Source organism: Ostrea edulis, chromosome 7, assembly GCF_947568905.1.
Source record: "Ostrea edulis chromosome 7, xbOstEdul1.1, whole genome shotgun sequence".
Taxonomy (NCBI): domain Eukaryota; kingdom Metazoa; phylum Mollusca; class Bivalvia; order Ostreida; family Ostreidae; genus Ostrea; species Ostrea edulis.
Window position 1 is genome coordinate 28074419 of NC_079170.1, and position 23610 is coordinate 28098028.

The 23610-nt window shown below is 35.4% G+C and overlaps 1 protein-coding gene across 1 annotated transcript; it reads left to right on the plus strand.

Annotated features, from left to right (window-relative positions):
* The first annotated feature begins 2663 nt into the window (after positions 1–2663).
* On the plus strand, positions 2664–13216 carry LOC125654787 (protein PRQFV-amide-like). Its single transcript, XM_048884842.2, has 3 exons — positions 2664–2894; positions 6239–6510; positions 12006–13216. The coding sequence occupies exon 3, from the start codon at positions 12179–12181 to the stop codon at positions 12806–12808; it is 630 nt and encodes a 209-aa protein (XP_048740799.1). The 5' UTR covers positions 2664–2894; positions 6239–6510; positions 12006–12178; the 3' UTR covers positions 12809–13216.
* The last annotated feature ends 10394 nt before the right edge of the window (positions 13217–23610 follow it).

A 23610-nucleotide genomic window follows, 5' to 3' on the forward strand; every position in this document is an offset into this window, starting at 1 on the left:
GATCCTACAATTGGAGATTCAAGCGCGTCTTTCTATACGATCGATGTTAAAATCGAAGTTAACAGCAATTCCTGAATGATTTCTTCTTTTTTCTTTATTTCAACATCGATGCCAACATCTGCAGTCAGATTTCTCAGGTCAGATACCTTTAATTTGTTGCCATTATAATTCATATAACCAACGTAAACATGATCGAAAGTTCCTTTCCGGAAAAGTTTGTGCGTATGTTCGAGATTTATCGCGAAAAGGCTTATTCAAATGATAGGAGGATTATTATAATGGATATTCTACCACGGTTATTGCAAATATCAAAGGAATGACGCGGTCATTATTCTACGATATACCTTCATACGGGTAATTCAATTTTATAATCATAAAATCAATCGATATATGAAAGGCGAAGATAACGAACAGTGACCAATCTACTTTCGGAAGGTCAGTGGTCTCTTCCTAGTTATATTGTAACTGGGTTCTCTCTTCCACCAATAAAAACTGGGCGCCACCAGATAACTGAAAAATTGTTGAGTGTGGCGAAAAACAGCTAAACCATCAACCTATAAGCAATACAAAATAGATAGTTGGGCAAACACGGACCCCTGGACACACCAGAGGTGGGATCAGGGGCCTAGGAATAGTAGACATCCCCTGTCGACAAGTCACATCCGCCGTGAGCCATATATCTTGATCAGGTAAACTGCGTTATCCGTAGTCAAAATTAGTGTGCCAAGAACGGCCTAACAAACGGTAGGAAGCATGTCAGATAGCATTTGACCCAATGATAGGTTGAATTGGCAAACTAGATCGTTATAACGGCCATAGAATTTGCGAAATGCTGACTTTAAACGAGACAGTTGAAATTCCTGCAGTATCAACTTGTTTGTCAATAGCCTGCATCTATTTAAAAACTGATCATACGCAGAACAAGCTCTTGCTTATCGAATCAGTTGAGATATAACACCATATGCAGATGATAATGGAATATTGCTACATAAATATGGGAAGGTGACGATAGAGAAGCTGAAATTATTCCGTGTGTCATACAGCTGAGTTGTCAGTTTGCCGTTAGTTAGTATCTACTTTCAGTAAAATATCTAAGTAAGAAGCAGAAGTGGACGACTTTGTGGTGTCTTTTATTTCAAGTTCACAGGGATATATCGAATCAACATATGAATGAGAGTTATTAATGTTAATAGATATAACGTCATCGATATATCTAAATGTCTAACTGAAGGCCACAGCAAGAGATTTTTTCTTCTCAAATAGAAGCTTTTGAATGAATTCTGCTTCATAGGAAAATAAACCCAGGTCGGCTAACAAAGGAGCAAAATTTGTGCCCATCGGAATTCCAGCAGACTGTAGTGAAACAAATTCATAAATGACTGAAAGACATTTTATCATTCAGTATACACCAATCGCCTGCATTCCAAGAGCGGTACACATGTAAACATGGCGGTGTGAAGACAAGTTTTTCTTGAACTGTATTCAAAACAATTGATATAATCCGTTAACATCAAACTAAATACTTGAAATATTTTTTCAAAATAGATTTAGAATACCCCTACCATCTCACTATTTTGTTAGCAAAAAACAATGCAAACCGTTTCGGAAACTGCCGTGACGTCACAATGACCGAATTCGTAGCTATATAGGAAAACGATCGGCTGTATTTTTCTGAGCCATAGTAGAATAGAAATAAAGTTCTTGTTTTCGTGTATAACATTGGGTCAAATGCTGTCTGACGTGTTTCATATCGATTGTTAAGCCGTTCTTGGCACACTGATCTTGACTGCGAATAACTCCGTTTACCTGGTCGGGATATAGGGCTCACGGCGGGTGTGACCGGTCGACAGGGGATGCTTACTCCTACTGGGCACCTGATCCCACCTCTGGTATGTCCAGGGGTCCGTGTTTGCCCAACTATCTATTTTGTATTGCTTATAGGAGTTATGAGATTGATCACTGTTCATTATCTTCACCTTGGATAATGCAGGATAACCTCCTTGGTTTCGAAATGTATTTTAAAATTTAAAAGTCTCTACCTTTATATTTGAAAACAACATTTCTCAACCTCGTAGGTTATCCTGCAACACGCTCGAAAACAGGATCTTTATTTCTTAAATATGTTACGACTGTGGTTATATAAAGCACGTTTGGTTTGTGTCAGTGGAAGGCGATTGTACCTGTGCCATTTCATTTCTGGAGATACAGCGCAGTTACAAGAAATGGAGTTCTAAAATCGTATAAATAGCGAAACTTTTAAGGGCCTTCCTTATTATTTTGCATACGGTATTGAATGAGTTACCCATCACCAAGAGAATCGATTCTGAAATACAAGGAGGAAATAATGGTCATTAGCAGAAAAACGTCATTTACTGAGATGTGTTATGGTGAGTGCATAGAATGTTTTGGGATTTTTTAAGGCTCTTTAATCTCTAATTTCAATAAATTAAAACGATTCTTGTGATGTTTTTGTAGAAAATAATGAAAATTGTTTAACATGATATTTACATTGGTCACTATCGATCCCTACATAACCGTAAGTGGTAGTCTCAATTATTCTACACAATAACCGCTAATACACCATTAGCAGTAGGAAAAAAACCGAACCGGCTTCCTTTGAAATCTTAGTCTGCAGTTGTTTCCTCCCTGGTTTTAAAAACGCCAAACACTCTCGGAGAACGACACAGACTGTTGGTAATCTGATGCAAACTCTTTCACTCTCTGGTAACCGGGAAATGACAAAGAATTATTAAGGAGGTCTTGACAGGATTGAGAGAATAAATTTCTTATCAGTAACGGAAACGTGGGAAGACTTGTTTAACCAGACTTAGTAAATATGCCTTTCTTCGGAGGCAATTCGTCTAGGAAAGTGATGATTTTTTATAATCATTCAGGTAAAATATATATTACGATATTAACTTTTGGTGTAATTTCCTTGAATGTATATATAAATAATGATTTCTTTGCGAAAATTTGGTTCATGAATACACACAGCTTATTATGTCTACCAAACAGTTTGGAAACTTATCGTTTTTGCTCGGTTCTTGACAAAACCATCACTTGTGAGGATGGGTTCTTCTTTGTGCAGAAATGTTTTTGTTTTCAGAGTGAAGGGTGTTAAGGTACATTTTGGGGGTATCAAATAGGTGTGGAGTTTAACAGAGAACTATATGGAGAAAATGTATTCCAAAATTCAACATATGTTACTTGACAAATATGATAGAGTTCTGGGATCTTCCGAAATGAGAAGAGAATGACAGGGCCTAGAAACTAGTATCAAGGTCAAGGAACTCAAGTGACCTTGACCTCTTACTCTGAATATATAAACGACTAATTTTAAAACAGGGGCTAATAGTGTGATAGGACCTACAGACTAGTATTAAAATCATGTGATTCCATGGCCTTGATATTTTACTTCGAAAATAAAAACTTATATAACTTCAAAACCAGGTCTAATAGGAACCTGGGATCTTGGGAAATGATGATGGAACCTAAAGAATAGCATCAAGGTCAAGTGATTCTATTGATAATCACCTTTGACCTTGATACTAAAAACTGAAATAACTTTAGAACCGTGACTGATCTAGACATGGGATAATCAGAAATGATGAGAGAATGTTGGGACCTACTCGATGCGATCAAGATTAAGTAACGCCAATTTTACTAAAGGAAAGAAAGGGAGTTTTTTTGTAAAAGAATTCAATATCAGGGTCTTGGTGATCTAGATTTTAAATAGAATTAAAATTTACATGGATTTTCTGCAAGGGATATAATAATACTCAGAAAAAAAACCTGCTTTAAATCTCTCCAAATTACTCCGTAGGAGATTTCATCTGTACAAATTCACAAACAAATTACGGCAATTAACCTTGAAACACAAAACTTAAATGATTCTCTTATTGGAAATGTCGGTATCTTGAAAACAAAGATAAAACTTACCAGAATGAATTGAATATGTCATATTAAGTTATCATCTGGTTTGATTGGACAGTGACATCGTATAGCGGTCAGTTTTAAGAAGCGCCACAGTGAAAAATTAGTAAAAGGAATCCAAAATAATCTTCAGCTACGTGACATCAAGACGAAACTTACAAGATTTGAATATAAAACAATTTATTGTATCAACAAATGTTTATAATCCAAAAAAGAAAAACACAGAGTCAATATAAAGGTAAATAAGCAGGTCTAAAGTATGCTCCAATCATTAGTGTTATTTGGATTTTAACATCCATACTCAGTTGATTTGTATTACAAAACACAAAAACGCAACTGAATGATTTAAATCTATATTGTCTTAAGCATATAACGAGAAACATTTCTACATGATGAGATTTCGTGGAATCAAAGTCAGAAATTTCTTAAATGTTACTTTCTACGATAGTTACACATCAACATACCTGCCAGACTGTCAGATTCTCGAAGGGATGTAAAAGACTATGGACTATTCATTTTACTACGTTGTTAATATATAAGTAGTATCCTTTGAACAATTTTCCTATTTATCGATGTCGTTAATCTGGATGAATCTGACTCATTCTTCTCCGACGATTTAATCATATGCTTCTTTCACTAAATTGAAAATTCACGACTTTTTACCAAATGCAACATACATGCGTACAGAGCCATTGGAAGTAAAACTTCTTTTATGCCAACGACTTCGATTTTTAAGGTCTGATTTGAAAGATTCGTGATTATCACTTGTACCGCGCCGGATTATTTGCAATGGCGCTTTTTTCTCTTTTGCCCACAACCAGTGTTGCAAGTGAATTTCATATCATTACACTTTCAATTGAAAAACGAATTTGATTGGCCGACAAATATTGAACATAATTTTCCCTATTGGACTAAAGATCACATCTTCAGGGCGATACATGTAGTATCGAACAACGGGAAAATGATAACGGTTGGTATTATATAAATAATGCATGCAGCTGAGGGTAACATTGAAAATATTCACCCCGAGAAAACCATTGCCAACCGAGGCGTAATTTTCAATGTTACCCTCAACTACATTGTACATGCAATATTGTGTTTTATTATACTAAATCTTACATGAATAATAAAACAGAAAAACATTTGACCAATCACTATCATGCGATGATTTGTATATCAATGCGGATGTTCGCGTTTATTACAAACGCTCAAACGACGTCGTCTAACAAGCTCCGGTGAACCGTACGCGCATAGATTTGACGCATGTGATAATAGTTATAATATCACCCGTTGTCAAGTAATGTTACTTGTTGTTAAATACTATAACCTTGGATCGTGCGATTTCTATTCTCAGAGGGAAATATTATGTTTTTTCAAATGCTTCTCGACCAATCAGATTTGTGTATTTTACACACATGTAAAAGTTTAGTAATATGAAGATTATTGCATGCGTAAAATTCATGCGCATACTGTCTGCAGTAGATTATTAAAAGACGTCGTTTGAGCGTTTGAAATAGACACGGTCTGCAGTGCTTTACAGCGGCTGGAGGGGCGAGACTTAAATTCGGGAGTTCTGCTATGTTATATTTTTAAAGTATGTGCTCTAAAACCATATCTCGCGAAAACAATCCATTCCGGAACTTATTTTCATTTTAATCTCAAAGCTAAATATGCCCCATTAACCTTTTGCCGCCCATGCCCTATTCCGCCGTGATCTTAGATTTGTAAAGTAGAAGTAAATGTTATTAAGAAAAACACCAGAGGTGCTAGCATTAACTAGGGTAGATGATTCCCTGGTCTGGAACTACATGTACATGATGATTTATATGACGCATATGACTCCAACATCCATCAACAGACCAGGTGTGATGACGATAGGACTTATAGTGTACAAAATATGATCCGGACACATTTGGACTAAGTATAGCTACATGTATAATATTCCAAAATTAGACCACGGCAACCTACTTTTGGGTCAGGACACGCCTCCACCAAGATGCAGCAACCGACTAAATTTGACGATCCTAGGCATTACAGTGCTCAAAATATGACTCAGACACGACTTGAACATATAGCCATAGAATACCAAAATGAGACCACAATGACCTGCTTTAGGGTCACGACACACCTTCTCCCAGAAGATGCATCAACTTACCAAGTTTAATCGTCCTAGGGCTCAGTATATTTCTGTTTATGTATATCGTAATATTTTTTAAATGTTGGCAACATATACTAATACATTTTCCTTGATTGATTAAGTTAAACTCTATTAATTGGTAATCAACACAGGTTGTTTTTTTTTTAGTTTGAACTCACAAGGCACAATTGCATGAGGGTAGAGCTACGTTAAGAGAAGAGTAAACCCCACGAACTTCTGGAGAAAAGACCTGAAAATTGGTATAAAACAGATGGGGCATACCTAAAAGGAGCTGGAGAAGATGGAACCGGACTGGGGACGTTGGAGGGCTGTTGTTGATGGCCTATCCCCCAAGAAGGGAAACAGGCCTTGTATAAATTAAGCTAACCGAACTAGACTACAAGAGCAGAGACCAATAACCCCACAGGGTGCATATTTAGGTATGGGAGTTTTATACGCCCGAATTTGAAGGGTCATATTACGGTATGGCTTTTACATGTCCTATTAATATCTGTGAGACGGTATTATTGATATTAAATTGAAACTAAATGAATATTTAGAAGGAGCAGATAGTTTTTTGTCAAAATTATATATTTCATGATCCCAGGGGGGGAGGTTTTAGTTCTAGGATGGGGGTCAAAATTATGGTGATTATTGTCTTTATGATTTGAAAGACTTCTTTAAGATTGGTTATACGGTATAAAAAGTAAACACATATTTAGGAAAAGCAGAAAAGGATCTACCAAAATTGTGAAGTTCGCAACTCCGGGTTTTGACTTTGGGACGGGCTCAAAGTAGTAATGTCGTGTTACTGTTACACATATTATATTATGACGTCTTTCATCAGATAGACACTCTCGTGGCACATTTAAGTTTTAAGAACGTCCTGTTCTATTCTATTGCTGAATTTAGCTCAGATATGCAGAACAGAAATATTTTCCTGTTTTCGATGAGTTAAATTCAAGTAACCAGGTTTTTTTAAAACCATGTTTCTAACATATTGAGATAATGATTTTTAAAGTGCATTATAATGGTTGTCTTTAAATCAAACAATAAAATGTTTTCTTTGTTGTTTCATTGGGTGAATAAGGTAGCCAGCATTGCAGGGAAAATAATCATAATCTGCGTACAAGCGGGTTATGTAAATTTTTTCTACAATGATTGCTACCTTCATCACCCGATAAAACAAAAAAAAAAGACATTTTATTGTTTATATTTATATGTATTCTTTTAGAATATAAACCAGATTTAAGTACTAAAATATAATATGGTTGACCCATTCGTTACGTTAAATGGAACAACCACTGCACCCTTTGACCTTGATGACGCTCCATATTTGGTAATGATTACACAGTCAGGTGGTACTAAACACCAGAACAAACTAGTTTGCAACAAACATGCATTCATTTACGCAGATAAAAGTAATATTAATTTCTAAAGAAATACAAGAAAAAAGATTCAGTGAATGTGAAATATAATTGTATAAGATGAGTAGAGATGACTTGCATACCTTGATCAAACACTCCCCTCTCTGTGGCGCCTACAGTACAAAACAACATCCGTCGTGTGTTTATGTTAACTTTCAAATTCCGTGTTATTGTTTCCTGTAAATTCTAGGTTTACTTTCTTAAGGAGGTACTCTACATCGTCATAATGGCTGACTTCCTTTTAAAACATGGATGAAAATATAAGTATCAGCAATATTTGCCTATTAATTTAAAACATCATCGCCTAGATGAGTAGCTCAGTAGGTTAGCACGTCGACTACTGAATTGTAGATTGCAGGTTCAAGTCCAGCAGGGGTTTTGATTTTTTCCAGATTACTTTCTACTAAAACTGCATTTGTTGACTAAATAAAGTAAATTTGAAAGTTGTCAGTTTCAAAATATTGTTGTACATATCCTCCACTTTTCATCGATATCAAATTTCTCTGGTGTAGCATACCTCTTAGTGCTTGAAAACGTGTTAAAAACCACCCATCAATAAATGAACAACAAAATCAGATATCAAATGCAAGTAATCAATTCAACTGTTCCTTTCTGATGTTGGTACATGTAAATAAACCACGATTTTTGTCAAAATGATAAGGTATGTAAAATAATAATATCTGAAAATGTCCACAAATTATTGATTGATATTAACGAAGTATTGGTCTATTCGATAGTACAACGTCAAAACGCTGATTTTGTAAATGCACTATTTCAAAATCCATGAAAAAAATACTTTAAAAAAGGATTGATGAAAAACATCAGAATGAACACTCCGGACCTTGAACCATGCAGACCAATTCCTCTACGGGACTGACTTTTAATCACAAAGGTCGGGCATTTAGGTGTAAAAGTAAAGGTCCGACCGGACCTTAAACTGGCCGAACCTCTATTTATACGAAACCGGTCATCGTTAGAAGCAAAATATTGCAATTACATATATGTACATAAATGCACCGCTCCGGAAGTTAACGACAGCTGGGCTTGTTAATGTACGTGACCAATGTATCTTGACCTATTTATGCTTATTAGCACTTTCCAATCCAAAGACGACAACAGTTTATTTCATTCGTATGTGTTTCTGCTTTAATGACAGAAAGTGTTAATTCATATCCGTTTACTTTAAAAGCCCGAATATGGTAACATTCGATTCCATACATATTTTGAAGGCGTTAAGTCAAATTAAATGCGGCATGATCTTTTATCATATCCTATTTTATTCAAATCAATACACTAATTTTGTCAAAAATGCATTAGAATTTCTTTTCATCAGCGAAAAGTATATTCAGAAAATTTAGAATTCAAATACACCGGAAAAGGTGTCTTTTAAAAAGCTGAGCTTTTTCAGAATACGTCCACCCTTGAAAAGAAGAAAAAGTGGATAAGGTTGCTATTTCTCATTGAAGAAATGACGATATTTTTTTTTTTTTTTTTTTTTTTTTTTTTTTTTTTTACATCTCATTGTGTTCATTAACAACACAATAAGAATGTGCGCCGTAATCTGCGTCGGTCGCCTCTTTACGGTGATTTGTATTTCCATTTTCTTTCTTCCCCTCGATTTCAATTATTTTCCCCTCGTTTTTTATTATCATTTCCATTGAAAAGAAATCCCAGCGTTCCGGTTTCTCTTTGTATACCACTGTTTTGTTAGAGGAATACGGCATGACATATTGATACGGGTAATTGGTCCCGTGTCATGTCTCGTAATGATATTGCTAACGTAAAAAAGCCGCACATATTTATCAGGCATTAAAGACTTAACAATAGGACTTAGATGCCAAATTGTCAAGCGCAAACATATCCATTCTTTTTACAGGACATTAGTTACTATTCCCGATGTAAAACAAAAACAAAACAAAAAGAAAGAAAGAAAACAATACAATAAAAAAGTAACTCTCAGACAAACACAACTACATGTATGCACAGATATGTTTTCTACATATTTTAGGTAATAATTATATGTAATAACTTGAAAAATAGCCAAATGAAACAAGTGCTTAGTATTGAGGCCAGAGTGTATTCCTACAAATCTAGGCCACCATGTGTACAAGGTTAGTCATTTACATGCACGTCATTTGTACTGTTACAAAACGAAACTTAACATAAAACGAAAAAATTAGAAGGCCAAAGAAGAAGAGAAAAACAAACCCAACAAAGAATGCATTACGGTCAAGTTCAATTATGAATTCATGATAAAACAAACACAAAACCAAGAATCTGTACGTGCATATAGAAGATGAAAGTTATCTTCAACGTTCAGTTTAACTGAACTGCTCTTGTCAAGACTTATCTTTGAATGGTTCTATAATTTTAATCTTTACACACGCATTGTTGATATTTCATCCATTATTAAATGCAGTTAAATGCAAGTTGGGACTGACGGAGAGACGAAAGACGGTATGGAGACCCAAAAAAAAGTCTAAATAAACAACCATCGCCAGAAACATACGAAGGACGAATTTATTCTAATTTTCAAAACTTTTCACACGCAAAAATTAATAGAATCGGCTAGGGTGTTTTATCCTCAATTATTTAATAAAAGATTTTGACCTTATCTGAACCAAACTATTTTTGGGCTGAATGATAACGAAGTGCAACGCAATCTACAGATTTATAGCAAAGTTAACAGTAGTGTTTGTCGTTTTTCCACGCCTACACGAGGCCATCTGTAGTGTGTTTTTAACGCATCTTGTACTTGTAGATATTACTCAGTAATGGGAACGCCTTTCAATTTGTTTGCATTTAGGAATGAGAGGACTATTGAACCGAGAGTGAGCGTTAGTTGAGCATTCTTCCATTTCTGGTCTGAAAAATTGCTCACACCTTGAACAAGCACACAAATTCAGAATAGAATATTGGATGGTTATATATTGTTTAAGGTAATTCCACCCTTCTGGAATTATAGGTTAAATCTTTTATTTGATTGTTGATTCTTCAAATAATATTTCTTAGTTAGAAATAAAACTGATAGAATAAGTATGTTGTGGTATCAATAATTTTTTTTTATCAATTAACACAATATACCTGTTATCAACGTCAAAAAATTGCTATTTTCTTTAAAAACATTATCAAAATTTCACAAAAACTGGTTGTAATAATATAATAGTATTCATAACAATTTCATGAAACTGTTTTTTAAAAAAAAAATATACAAAATGTTTGTGAAAAATAAACGACATCTATCGAATAATAGACTCGACAAATAATTTAATGGGAACAGAGATATTGCCCTTGGATTCGATATTTTGAAACATATATTATTAATATATCTTAGACTTTTGAAATATTTTATGGTTAACAAGTTATTTTACAAATAACTATTGAAAACGACTCCAACAAAGTTTATGTTCCTGTCATGCATAAATCTTATCAAATCATTGACTTTGAAAAATCTTATGGCGTCACAGGAGGGTGGAAATACATTCAAGAATCTTTGACTCATATGAAGACGTCACTATTGCTGGTGAAGGGTGCAAAATTTAGGCCTCTCGGCGCGAGAGATCTTGATCGCGCTACACACGCTGTAACACGGGATCTCGGTTTTTGCGGTCTCATTCGAAGGACCGCCCCATTTAGTCGCCTCTTACGACAAGCAAGGGGTACTGAGGACCTCAGACGATTCAGAATAAAACTAATAATAAATTAATTGCAAGTAAGCCTGGTAAGTTTGAGTACACTTTCTGTCTGAAGTTAAAGCTCACGTTACAGAACACGTATCAACAGTGACGGTCACACACTCAAGATCTATCCAAACCAATAACAGCAAAATACGACACAAGCCCTGTAACGTGCCGCGATGCTATACAATAGAACCTTCTAGGGGTAATGTATTCTCAATCTGAAATAGAACATTATATTTTCGCCCAACTAGCAAACAACGTTAATAGTCATCATGTTAGTGATATGTACATGTATTCTTTAATATAATGTTTTAAAGGCAGAAATGCCAGAGCATTGTGTGTGACTGAAACGATATTGCAATAACAGAAACAATTTTAAACGATCTATTAAAACCAAACTAGAGCATGTTCGCTTTTCCTTATCATTTAGCTTTTTATTAATGAATATAATAAAACATTTAAACTTATCGTTTGGATTTAAACAGCACTAAACCACTGCGAAACAGCTCCTGTACCTACCGTTTATTCGTTTAGAAATTACAATTGATCTTTAGATTTTAGTCACCTGCCTTTGGAAGACACATCTCTGACACAGAGAGTCACATTCACACCAGAGCCAATGATAAGCAAAAGATATTATTGGTGATTATCGACAGGGCAGTTACTCTGGGAGGTGGGATATAACATATTCATTTGAGGCCATTGATTGATTCACAGGAGCCGGCTCTTGAAGAACCGTCCCTCCTACTTCCCACATGTAATCGATGACGACAGCGTTACTATCTTATAAAGAGTGGAATTTCATGTGTCAATTCATTTCGCTTTCAGATAGGTGCTGCTACAATTTATGCAACAATAATGCTTAGGGATATTAGAACTATGTAACCACTGCATTATTTTTGACGTCGTTGGACAAAGTTATTAACTGCATCTCGTAAACAATAGGAAGCATATATTTCTAGGAGGTAACACGGTTGAGAAGTGAAACTGACAGCTCAAAAATGAGCCTCAATATTTGTTTATACGGCCTCGTGGTGGTTTTGAGTTTCTGCCACGGTGAAGCGATATCCACTGACCAAAACACAGACGTTTCCCCACAGGCGATAGGCCAAGAAGCACAGGACACAGCAATTTCAAAAAGGCGGTACGGAGACGAGGACTTTCAAAAACGTTTGCGATATTTCATTGGCAAACGTGCAGACGCAGACGACAAAGAGGAAGAAAAACGCATGCGGTATTTTCTCGGAAAACGTTTTAATTTGGACAGTGACGTGAACAAAAGATTACGATATTTTCTTGGAAAACGTGATTCTTCAGAGGATGACAAGAGAATGAGATACTTTCTTGGGAAACGTCCTGACGGAGCCGCTGGTGGAGAAACGGAGAAACGAATGAGATATTTCCTTGGTAAGCGTGGATCCAATTTTGAAGTTGACCCTGACTTGGAAAAAAGAATGCGTTATTTTCTCGGCAAACGAATGCGATACTTTCTGGGGAAACGATCGGACGATGAGACGCTGGTGAACTCGACCCCTGAAAACGAACTTTCAAAACGAATGAGATATTTTCTTGGAAAAAGAGATGGAACAAGATACTTCTTAGGAAAACGGTTAAGATACTTCCTAGGATAAACGTGTTCTGTAAGTTGGCTCCAGTTCCAAAATGTACTCATGTTGTTTCAAATGCATCTGCTCAATTTTACGAGGCAATTTGAAATTTTTTATTTTGTTTTGTTTAAGTTTATTGGTTTTGCGAGAAACGTTATCTCGAAAAAATGAAGTATTGCATGGTATTCTTAAACGTTATTGTATAACACATATAATTTATTTGTATCACGCATATATTTTTGTTGATATTCAATTTGTTAACCGTCAAAATAAAAGAAAAGTGTATGAATTGTCTCCAACTTCTCTTTGCAAATTATTCCAGATCTATCCTTTGAATATGATGCAAATTCCATGAAATTTAATGCTGTTGTGCTTTTTCGTGTGGTGCATCATTATATCATTATTGTGATTAAATGGAAGCATTCAACTGAATCTTATGTCTTATTATGATTACTTAATATATTGGAGTAAAAGTATAGAAAGTGTAACGTCTCTCACGAAAATTAAGATCATCTTATCGACGCATATTCATCTTTAGGAAGCATAGTTTATATTCCTGATATAAGCTATATTCCGCTTGCTGAGAGACCCTATGTATTCTACACATGTAATATTCAACAACATTAGATCATGTGAATTTCCCACATATTTCTATCTAAATTTTCTATCATCATTATATGATGTTAATTTCTCTACATTCCTTAGAAATATGGCAAATTTGACAATGCTAGTTTCGTAAATTATCTCAATCAATTTTAGTCAAGCATGATAACCGTAGTATGTTTTAAAAATGACTTGCGATCAATCTCTGCGATCAGGAAGACGCTTTTCTGGAAGCGTAAAGTGTAAAGTCCGGTGGTATATTTTTCTTCACGGATCCGGATGAAACACGAACAATAAGGAACAAAAACTTTGTAACATCGGGAGTTATCAGTTTTAACGTTTTTCCACCCTATAATCCAGACGTGATTTACATTTACCCGAAGAAAATTCCCCGATATGAGTGTCACTTTCAGTAACCATTGGGTAAACCAGTCGGGCGGATAATATGGTTTTGCGTTGGTTATTTTATTCACATCGAAGGTATATACCATTTTCATGCATAAAAGTGAAACACTGTCTTGGTACCCGAATATCGTTCAACTGATAGATATAAGAAGGACAGTACAACAAGCTGTTAAAATGGAACAGTTTCCTGCAGAAAGCAACCATCACACATTTTTATGGAAAAACCTTTCTCTACTTTTTACAACGATATTCTAGATATACCAAAGTGCGTTTAAAACATGATTCTATCCGTACGTTTCAGGTATTCTGTGTATCAAACTTTCGACATGTGTTTGGGCACTTTACATTGCCATAACGTGTCAACTAAACAGAAACTATTTTAAGTTTTTGGGGGAAATATTGAAATGGATTGCCATAAATTGTCACGCTCAATATGTATTTTGTCTATATCACAAAATAGGGGAAAAAGTATTTAAAGGGTATCTATTCCCTACAATCAGCCGGAAAATGTTTAAAAGAGCCATGGTGTATTGTTAATCAGTGTTCACTACTTTTTCAGCGTAGGTAACTCTCTCATTCAAGATCACACGATTTAGGCATATTCGTATTGAGTGTCCTCTATACTAGGGTTGCACCAAGTATGAGAAAATTCATTGACATATAAGTTTAAATGCCACTGTGTCCCCTCTTTAACACACTCCCACTGCATTTGGAAAATATCCCTCAAACAGATTGTCATTCAACGACGACCAATTACATTAATAATTATATTCTTATGACAGTTAGTAGGGGATATGTCTTTCACGTAATAGACTTCATTAATGAAATAAAAGCTCGTGCAATTATTTAAAAGAAAAGCTCGCGGCGACTCAGTGATTAGAGTGTTCGAATCGTAACCGGAAATGTCGTGGGTTCGAGTCGCACGCACCTTTGCCACGTAAAAAGCAAGCACTTCACCTACAGCTGGTGACGTCTCCATATAAGTGAAACCAATCAACAAATATTTTATTTCTTGAAGAACTAAGCGTTGTTTCCATTACTTAGAGTGAAAGGTGAAGATAACGAACAGTGATCAATCTCACAACTCCTGTAAGCAATATAAAATAGATAGTTTGGCAAACACGAACCCCTGGACACACCAGAGGTGGGATCAGGTGACCAGGAGGAACAAGCATCCCCTGTCGACCGGCCACACACCCCGTGAGCCTCACATCCCGATCAGGCAAACGTAGTTATCCGTAGTCAAAATCAGTGTGCCAAGAGTATTATATCTAATCAAATTTTGAATAATCGATTGTCTCTTTTGTGTTCCTTAAAATAACACGAACATTTGATGCAAATGACAGTATGAGTGAAAGTAGACGAAGTCGTAGTTGAATATGTGATCGTTACAAAACGCCTAATCATTTTAAACACCTGAATACAATGCATTACACTATAGGACTATGGTGTTAAAATTGACAAATTAAGGTGCCTAAGAATTTGCTTGAACACAAGGATTTATCAACAACTGCGCGTGTAGTACCGCTAAGCTGGTGTTAAATTCCACTCTGTGACTGGTGTGCAGTATGTTGTATAAACTTATATAATACATGTATGTAATTTGTTTCAGCTGAAGGGGGTATACTACTTGTACATCATAATGACTACCATCCTTTAAAAAGTTAATTGAAATATAAATATCTATAAATCTCTATTCTGATTAGATTACTTGTCTTTCAGAGTAGCTCAGTGAGTTAGTATATCGACTGCTGATCTGTAAGTCATGGATTCGAGTCCAGCAGGGTTTATCAACAAACAAAAATTCAGATTACTTTATACTAAAACTGCACTTTATTTTTACTAAATAAAGTAAATTTGACAGTTTTCAATTTCAGAATACTGTTGTACATGTACATATATTCCACTTTACGTCCGTATCAAATTTCTCTAGTGTAGTATTTCTCCTTGGCAATTGAGTATGTACATACATGCATACAACTGTACCTACATACGTACGTACGTGTACACACATACGTACGTACGTACCTACACACATACAGACAGACAGACATGTGCTCCATTTGATTAGGAAATAACGCTAGTAATTTGTATAACTTTTTACAATGCCAAGAAAACTGTCATATCTTTCCCCTCAATTGTATAATACAAGATACAGAAAGTCCTTCAATTTAAATGCAGCTCAATGTCGGTAGTTACTCTACATGCATCATAACCTAATCATTATGCAAGTTAAGGGTCGACAAATCTTTCAAAAGCTATCGATCGTGCCGTACATTGACCTATAGCTATGCTAAATGAAATCCATTGATGCCAGACTAGTACTCATGTGATTGATTGATTGATTGTATATTGCTCGAGAACTTTTCACTCATATGGAGACGTCGCGGTAAAGGGCTGCAAATTTTAGGCCCATGTTCGGCGTTTACGGTCTTTGAGTAGGAAGGGATCTTTATCGTGCCACACCTGCGGGGACACGGGGCCTCGGTTTTTGCGGTATCAGATATATCGATAATTTACATGGAAATTGTAAGAAATCACCCCTTCATATTTTGATGATCTTTAATCAAAGTGCAAATTGACATACTGCCTAAAAGCAATACTATCGGATACATGTACAAGTCATATATGTGCTGTCCCTTTTTCTCATTGTCATTATGAAAAATGTCCAGTCCTAAGATACGTTCAAAACGCAGCTTCCGCACACGTAAAATCACTCGTAAAGCCTACATTTACTGAATTAACTACATTTAGTAAAACCACAGGAGTCTGAAGTTTTATCAATAAAATCAAAATAAAAATCCGGGAAAAAATTATCCAATCCGGAAAAAAATTATACACCGTTTTAAAGTAAAGCGTTCTACTTGAAGGTCAGAGGGATAATTCGTACCCTCAAGTAGGACCCATGGTCACCCGAAAGTAGTTCTTCTATCTCGAAGTAAATGTATGTAATAATAAATAAAAGTGAAACTCTTATCTGTTAGAAAATAGTAAATGTGCCTACTTTCTGCATGACTTTGTCATTGTCGAATCACAAATCTTTCGGCGGATGGACATGTTTCTATGTACATTCTGTTATGAATCCGTTTATTAGGTCTATCCACTTTTCTGTGTTTTTCTTATGTACATTACTATTGCTATTATCATTTCATATATTTTTCCTAATTTAATGATTTTTTTGTTTCAATGCTTGCAGATGAATAAACTTCAACATTATATAGAACCTAACAACATAGGCTTTAGTGGGACCATATCCATATTGGGGAATTGTTCCAACCCGTTGATTAATGGTTCTACAAAGGTTACCCGTGGTCACCATTATAATGTAGTGATTATACAAGGGTCTCCTCTGGTCATCCATGAATGTCATGTTCATATACGGGTTACCTCTGATCACCCATTGATGTAATTGACATGTAAGAGTTACCTCTGATCACCCATTGATGTAATTGACATGTAAGAGTTACCTCTGATCACCCATTGATGTAATTGTCATATACGGGTTACCTCTGATCACCCATTGATGTAATTGTCATGTAAGAGTTACCTCTGATCACCTATTGATGTAATTGTCATATACGGGTTACCTCTGATCACCCATTGATGTAATTGTCATGTAAGAGTTACCTCTGATCACCCATTGATGTAATTGTCATATACGGGTTACCTCTGATCACCCATTGATGTAATTGTCATGTAAGAGTTACCTCTGATCACCCATTGATGTAATTGTCATATACGGGTTACCTCTGATCACCCATTGATGTAATTGACATGTAAGAGTTACCTCTGATCACCCATTGATGTAATTGTCATATAAGGGTTGCATCTGGTCATCCAATGATGTAATGGTCATGTAAGGGTTACCTTTGGGGTGACCCTTGTACGACCATTATTATATCAATAGGTGACCAGAGGTAACCCTTTTATAACCAATTGCTTCTATGGGTGATCAACGGTTACCGTTATAATATTGTTAAACATATGGTGACCAGAAGTAAACCTTTTATGATATTTACATCAATAAGTGATCAGAGGTAACCCTTATATGATAATTACATCAATAGGTGACCAGAGGAAACCCTTATGTGACCATTATATCAATGGGTAACCAGAGGCAACCCTTATATGACAATTACATCAATAGGTGAGCAGAGGTACATGTAACCCTTGTATGACCATCACATCAATGGATGACCAGATGTAACCCTTTTTATATAATCATTACATTAACTGTGACCAAAAGTATCTTATATACATCAATGTCACCCATCGATGTAATACCCATTTAAAGGAAACATTTGGTCAACCATAGATGCACTAATTATAAAACGGTTGGGTTCTACTTGAGGGTACGAATTATCCTTCTGCACTTGAGAGTACGAATTATCCTTCTGTTCTATGAATTAAAAGACGGTATATAATTTTTTTCCGGATTGGATAATTTTTTCCGGATATTTATTTTAATTTGATTGATAAAACTTCAGACTCCTGTGGTAAAACTGCGTCCAGGGCCCAGTTGCACAAAAGATGATGAATTTAATTGGCGGTTAGCATCTAGTTAACACTATATATCGTGTGAGAGTTAATGACAGGTAAATTATCAGTTACAAACCCTCAGAAAACTGGGTCCAGAAAATCATGGTGGGGTCAATGATGGTAAACGACACACAAATACATTTATGTCCCATGTAAGGTTGTCTCCCTTCTTGTACAGCGACATCACCAACTGTAGGTATAGTGCTTCAAGTTCGACCTCAACATGGAGATCAAGACGGTGCGGGTTCTTTAACATGCCTACTCAACTCGGGGAAAGTCTTATAACCATGTCCAAGCCCTTCTAGGTGTATTAAGTCTTTATTGTCTATAGATTACTAATAGAATGCACTATATCATTTCATTTGAATTCTCCTATTAGGGAGAGGGCTAAAATAGGCTATGCCTGATGTCCGATCTCATCCACTTATTTGTGAACGAAATATTGTTTAAATTAAATCATTTAAATATCATGTCATATTGAAATTATTTTACCGATTGCTCTACTTTTGCTACTAATGACTAACTTTTTCTTCAAAATAAAATATCGATACTGTGAGTGACAGATTTTTCTGTGGTGGAGAACTCCTGCATTTATACAGTTTCTTGAAACTTGATCCAAGCACTCAGAAACAATCTTCTTATCTCTTGCGTTCGATCTTTAACACTTTTACCAGAAGTTCATATATATCTTTATCTTATTTGTAAATAGTTTGTATTTATAACCGATGAACTGCATAGCTTAAAAGGAAATAAAGAATATGGATCTGTATGAAAATAACAATATATTGTGGAATTCGAACCTAATTGGAGAAAATTACTGCTTTCAAGCATTAGCGTAGGATCTGATAATTTTGAACATGAAATCTTTGGAAAAGCATATACCTTTTTTAACTTTACGACTTAAAAATAGAATTGACGAAAGTACAAGTAGAAACACAACTGTCCACGTGTCACCATTTTTGGAAGGAAGAAGTTCCCCGCCCCCGTCCATAAGCGATGTAGTTGTTTGGTTTTTTTTAAATTTTTTTTATTTTAACCGCCAATCTCTCTTTTGTATAAAAAAAAAAAAAAAAGAAAGAAAGAAAAAAAAATCCTGTGGTACAGATTTACGTCAAAACCAATAATAAACTAGATATTATTGTGATGATAAGCTTTGTGACATTATTTATAGGAGACTCAAAATTGATATGCATTCCTTTGATATAAGCTCATATACAAATTTTCAATTCATTTGCAGCAGGGATAAGTAAAAGAGTCTGGAAAATTGTCAATCCCTGAAATTTAAGTTTAAGGTCTATAACTCTTTTAAATATAGCTCAACAAAATCTAATACTCCAACTTTATTTCTTACACATTGATAGAAGTTCATGTATAAATTCTAATTCGGAAAGCTGCAGGGATAGCCAGAAAAAAAAAATTAATAAATCCAGAAAAGCATTAACAAGGACGGAAGGATGCACGCTCAAACAGGCTGATCACTAAAGGACACTCGTCTATCGCAGGGTGGCAATTATCACCATGGCGGTCACTCTGCAGGAGAGTTTTTCAATGTGTGAAATATCTTGTGGTTGAAACTTAATGGTTCCTTGTGATTGGTCTTCTTAACATAGTAGAAGTAATTGAACATTAATTAAGAATTTTAGAATTTAGACAAAGAAAATGTTATCATTAAAATTTCTTTCACTAGAGAAAACAAGTTGCTGTCTTTTAAAGGGAAAACGAATGCAGTGCATGGAGCATAGGCATGTGTTTCTAATAGATACATCATCTTTCAAGTTGAAATGAAAATGTGTTTTAAAGCAGATTTTTAAATCTTGAAACATACAAATATTTCATTACAAGTCATTGCTAGAGCTGTAATGATATATAGTGGATATGAAATATCTGTAGTTTTGACCTTTAACCTCAGAATTAAGAGCCATCCTTGTCGTTGATCTGGATCTAAAATTCAACAGAGGACACAATTTGGTCTAGATAATAACGTTTGAGTTCCATACCTTAATTCAATGATACAGAAACGATGCTCACAAGCTTGAATGTCGTTCTTCAGTACGATAGCTCAGTGCAACTTCACCAATTGGATATGAACAACTATATATTACCTTTCTAATTTAATGCTTTATTTATTTAAAGTGGATTGCAAACGGCCCTAGAGCTGGGAATATGCTCTTTATCTTTTTGTTGACCGTTGATGAAATAAATATGTTGTCATGTATGCATAACTGAATAAATTAGACCCAATAACATTTATCCTTTTTTGTTACGAACACCCTCCCCCCTAAATTCTGTTTTTCACAAACGACACAGAGCATGTTTTTTAATTGTCTTGACAATTGTGTATAAAACATTGTCGATCCCGATAAACATGTACTTGCGCATGGTCATGATCAAATTGGCTTTCCCTCCATGTGTACGATCAAGTGCTAACCTGTTAGGTTCCAATCTATACTTAAAGGTCATCAAACTAAAGTTTAGCCTAGTTCCCTGTCCCTGCTATGCTCCGCTCTACTGCTTTTAGTCAAGGTGCCAGGGAACCAACTAGCTAAGTTTCCCGCATAGCAGCCGGTGAATACCGATCCCGATTTAGATAAATGCGTACATTTATACATGTACAAATTGACTTCATGGGTTTTTTATTTGTACTCTGGAATACTCCTGTTTAAGAGGCATACACAAGTCAAAATTTGTAGCACTTTATCTAAACCTGATAAGGCAGTAGCAAAGAGAGCTCTTTATCATGCCCACGCTTTATCGATGCACGGGACATCCCCTTTTTAAGATCATATTTGAAAACCCTGTGACTTTCACGTCTAATGCTGTGTGTTTTGTGACTTAAGGAACAGTCACTACCAATATTGAATATCTTATAAGTTTGACGTGGTGCCAGGGTCGATAATCTAAACCGGGCCTCCTGGTTGCGCGGTAATTATTTGCAATACAGTAACTTCAGTGAACAATTCGGACGTAAAACAGCTAACAAACAAGCAAAACTGTATCGCATATCTCTTATACTGTACATATATTTAATTTAATGCTGTTTTGACTTACATGTATACATAAATATTTTAAAACAGAAGTATTCCAGAGTACAAATAAAAAAAAACCCATGTTCTCACTATTTGATTTTCTGAGAGTTTGAGAATTTGAAGACCATGCCTCTGCCTTGCAATCCTCTGAAATATAAAATGTAGTCGGATCACTCACATTTGCCCGGGTCCAAATTCGGTATGTTAAGTGTACTTATTCTTTATTATCTATAAATTGAATGCAGTGTATCGTAGCATGTTGGCACTGTATCACACAGATTTAATAAAAACGACAAATTTGTCATGGAAATTTGATACAATATTAATACCATGAATTCTGTATTCATTTAATTTAAACCAGAGTTGCATGATGGAAAGTAATTTGAAATATTTCAAGATTTGACATTTTATCAACCACGATTATGAAGTTTTGTTTACCCAATCGAGATATAGGGCTCACGGTGGGTGTGACCGGTCGACAGGGGCTGTTTACTCCTCCCAGGCACCTGATACCACCTCTGGTATGTCCAGGGGTCCGTATATACATATTTCTAGACTTCAAAAAGGCGTTTCTTATTTCAAAGCACTCTTCCAAAAGTGAAAACACTTTTCCCGGTATATTTTTAACTTGTAAAGTTAATGCGTCTCATATAAGTGAAAGTAGTCCCCGAACATTCACAATGCGGGCTATTATAGCTCTGTAAAACCCCAGGTACTCTATATAAAATCTATAAGAAAAAGATCAATGAAAGAATTATTGATTTGAAATAAATTTACACATTAAACTCTATAGCAGTATGGTATACGGTATCAGCTGATCTGACGAACGTCACAAGTAAATCCTGCGTTACCATTCAAGGAATGAAGACAGTACAAGTTAACCATAGTAGTCGATTTAAAATGACTTGGGACAAATTGCACTTTACAAAATATATTACAGGCAGGTGCACGGACAATGGACATCTTTCGACTAGTACTGCAAACAATTGACTCAAGTAATGTTAATGAATATCACAAACATTAAGGACGTCATATCTAGTTCAACAAGATAATGCGTACTTCGTAATAACAACAGTTTTTCCCTCTCGGTTAAAAAATTGAAATAACAGTTTTAACTATGTGAATATTTGCCTTTTTAACTTTAAGTGAACATTGTTGTTTAGCTTACACAGAATTAATGACAGCATGCAACCTTTTGACTAGAAAACCCTTCTTAATTTGGCCTTTATGGCAGTGTAAACAATGCTTTGTAACTCGTTTAAGTGAGCTCTTTTAGCCTAATGGCAGGCTATATCAAATGATCTAAACATTTTAATTGTAAGGTTCCATGTTTTTCTTGCCATATATTTGAAACAGCGTCATCATAATAGGAAAAGTTTCATAACGAATCCTATCAACGTGGTCCGGATGTTCGATTTTTATTGATGTGTCCACTCTCCTTTGTTGTGATTAAATCTTCCAAACGAACCTAAATTTCTCCGAAAGCTCAAAATTAACATCATGAAGTGCAGCAATTGATTTAGACGATCAAGCCAAGACTAAGTAAATGTATCCAAATATCAAATCTAATATTGCTGATTAATCCGGATATTTGTAATTTGGCAAGCTACATTCACTTAACATTATCAAATAAAGTTATTACATCGACTACAATTGAACAGTCCCTTAACAACGTTTATGTTAAGCCTGTGGCTAGTTTTATTGTGTAGAAGATACTAAATGTTATTACCGGAAGTGTCACGTCCTCATTCCCTGCGGGTCCCTTAAGCCAATAAAGAATTTTATAACATTATTCCCGGTAAATCACGATTCAAATGGTTTTGCTGTTTTAAAATTGGACTTTTCACCATTTTCGAAAATAAAGGACATAATTATACTCAGCTGGTCGGCATTTCCCTCAGTCATCAAGCCGAAGCCGTAACAGCTAGAGGACATATTGCGCGCGCATCTACACATCTCTGTATAACACCGGAGTATTCAGCTGAACAGATGAAATACTCACTACAGCTGGGTTCGAATCCACTCAGAACAAAAAAAAACAAAAACAAAAAAAAAACTTGAAAGTAAAAAATACGATCAACTTGTGTGTTGGTTGGTAAAATGAACACAGTAGGTTGAGTTCACGCATTGAGACTGATGAGAAGTGGGCGTTTCGTGATCAATTGAACCGCGTGAGGAACAAGTATAAGCAAACAAAATGTTAAAGGTACTCATATGCATGCTGTAATTGGTATCGTTTTAGAGTGTGCTTCA

Excerpts from the sequence above, each read along its gene's own strand:
- LOC125654787 (XM_048884842.2), top strand. The coding sequence starts at position 12,179 with ATGAGCCTCAATATTTGTTTATACGGCCTCGTGGTGGTTTTGAGTTTC.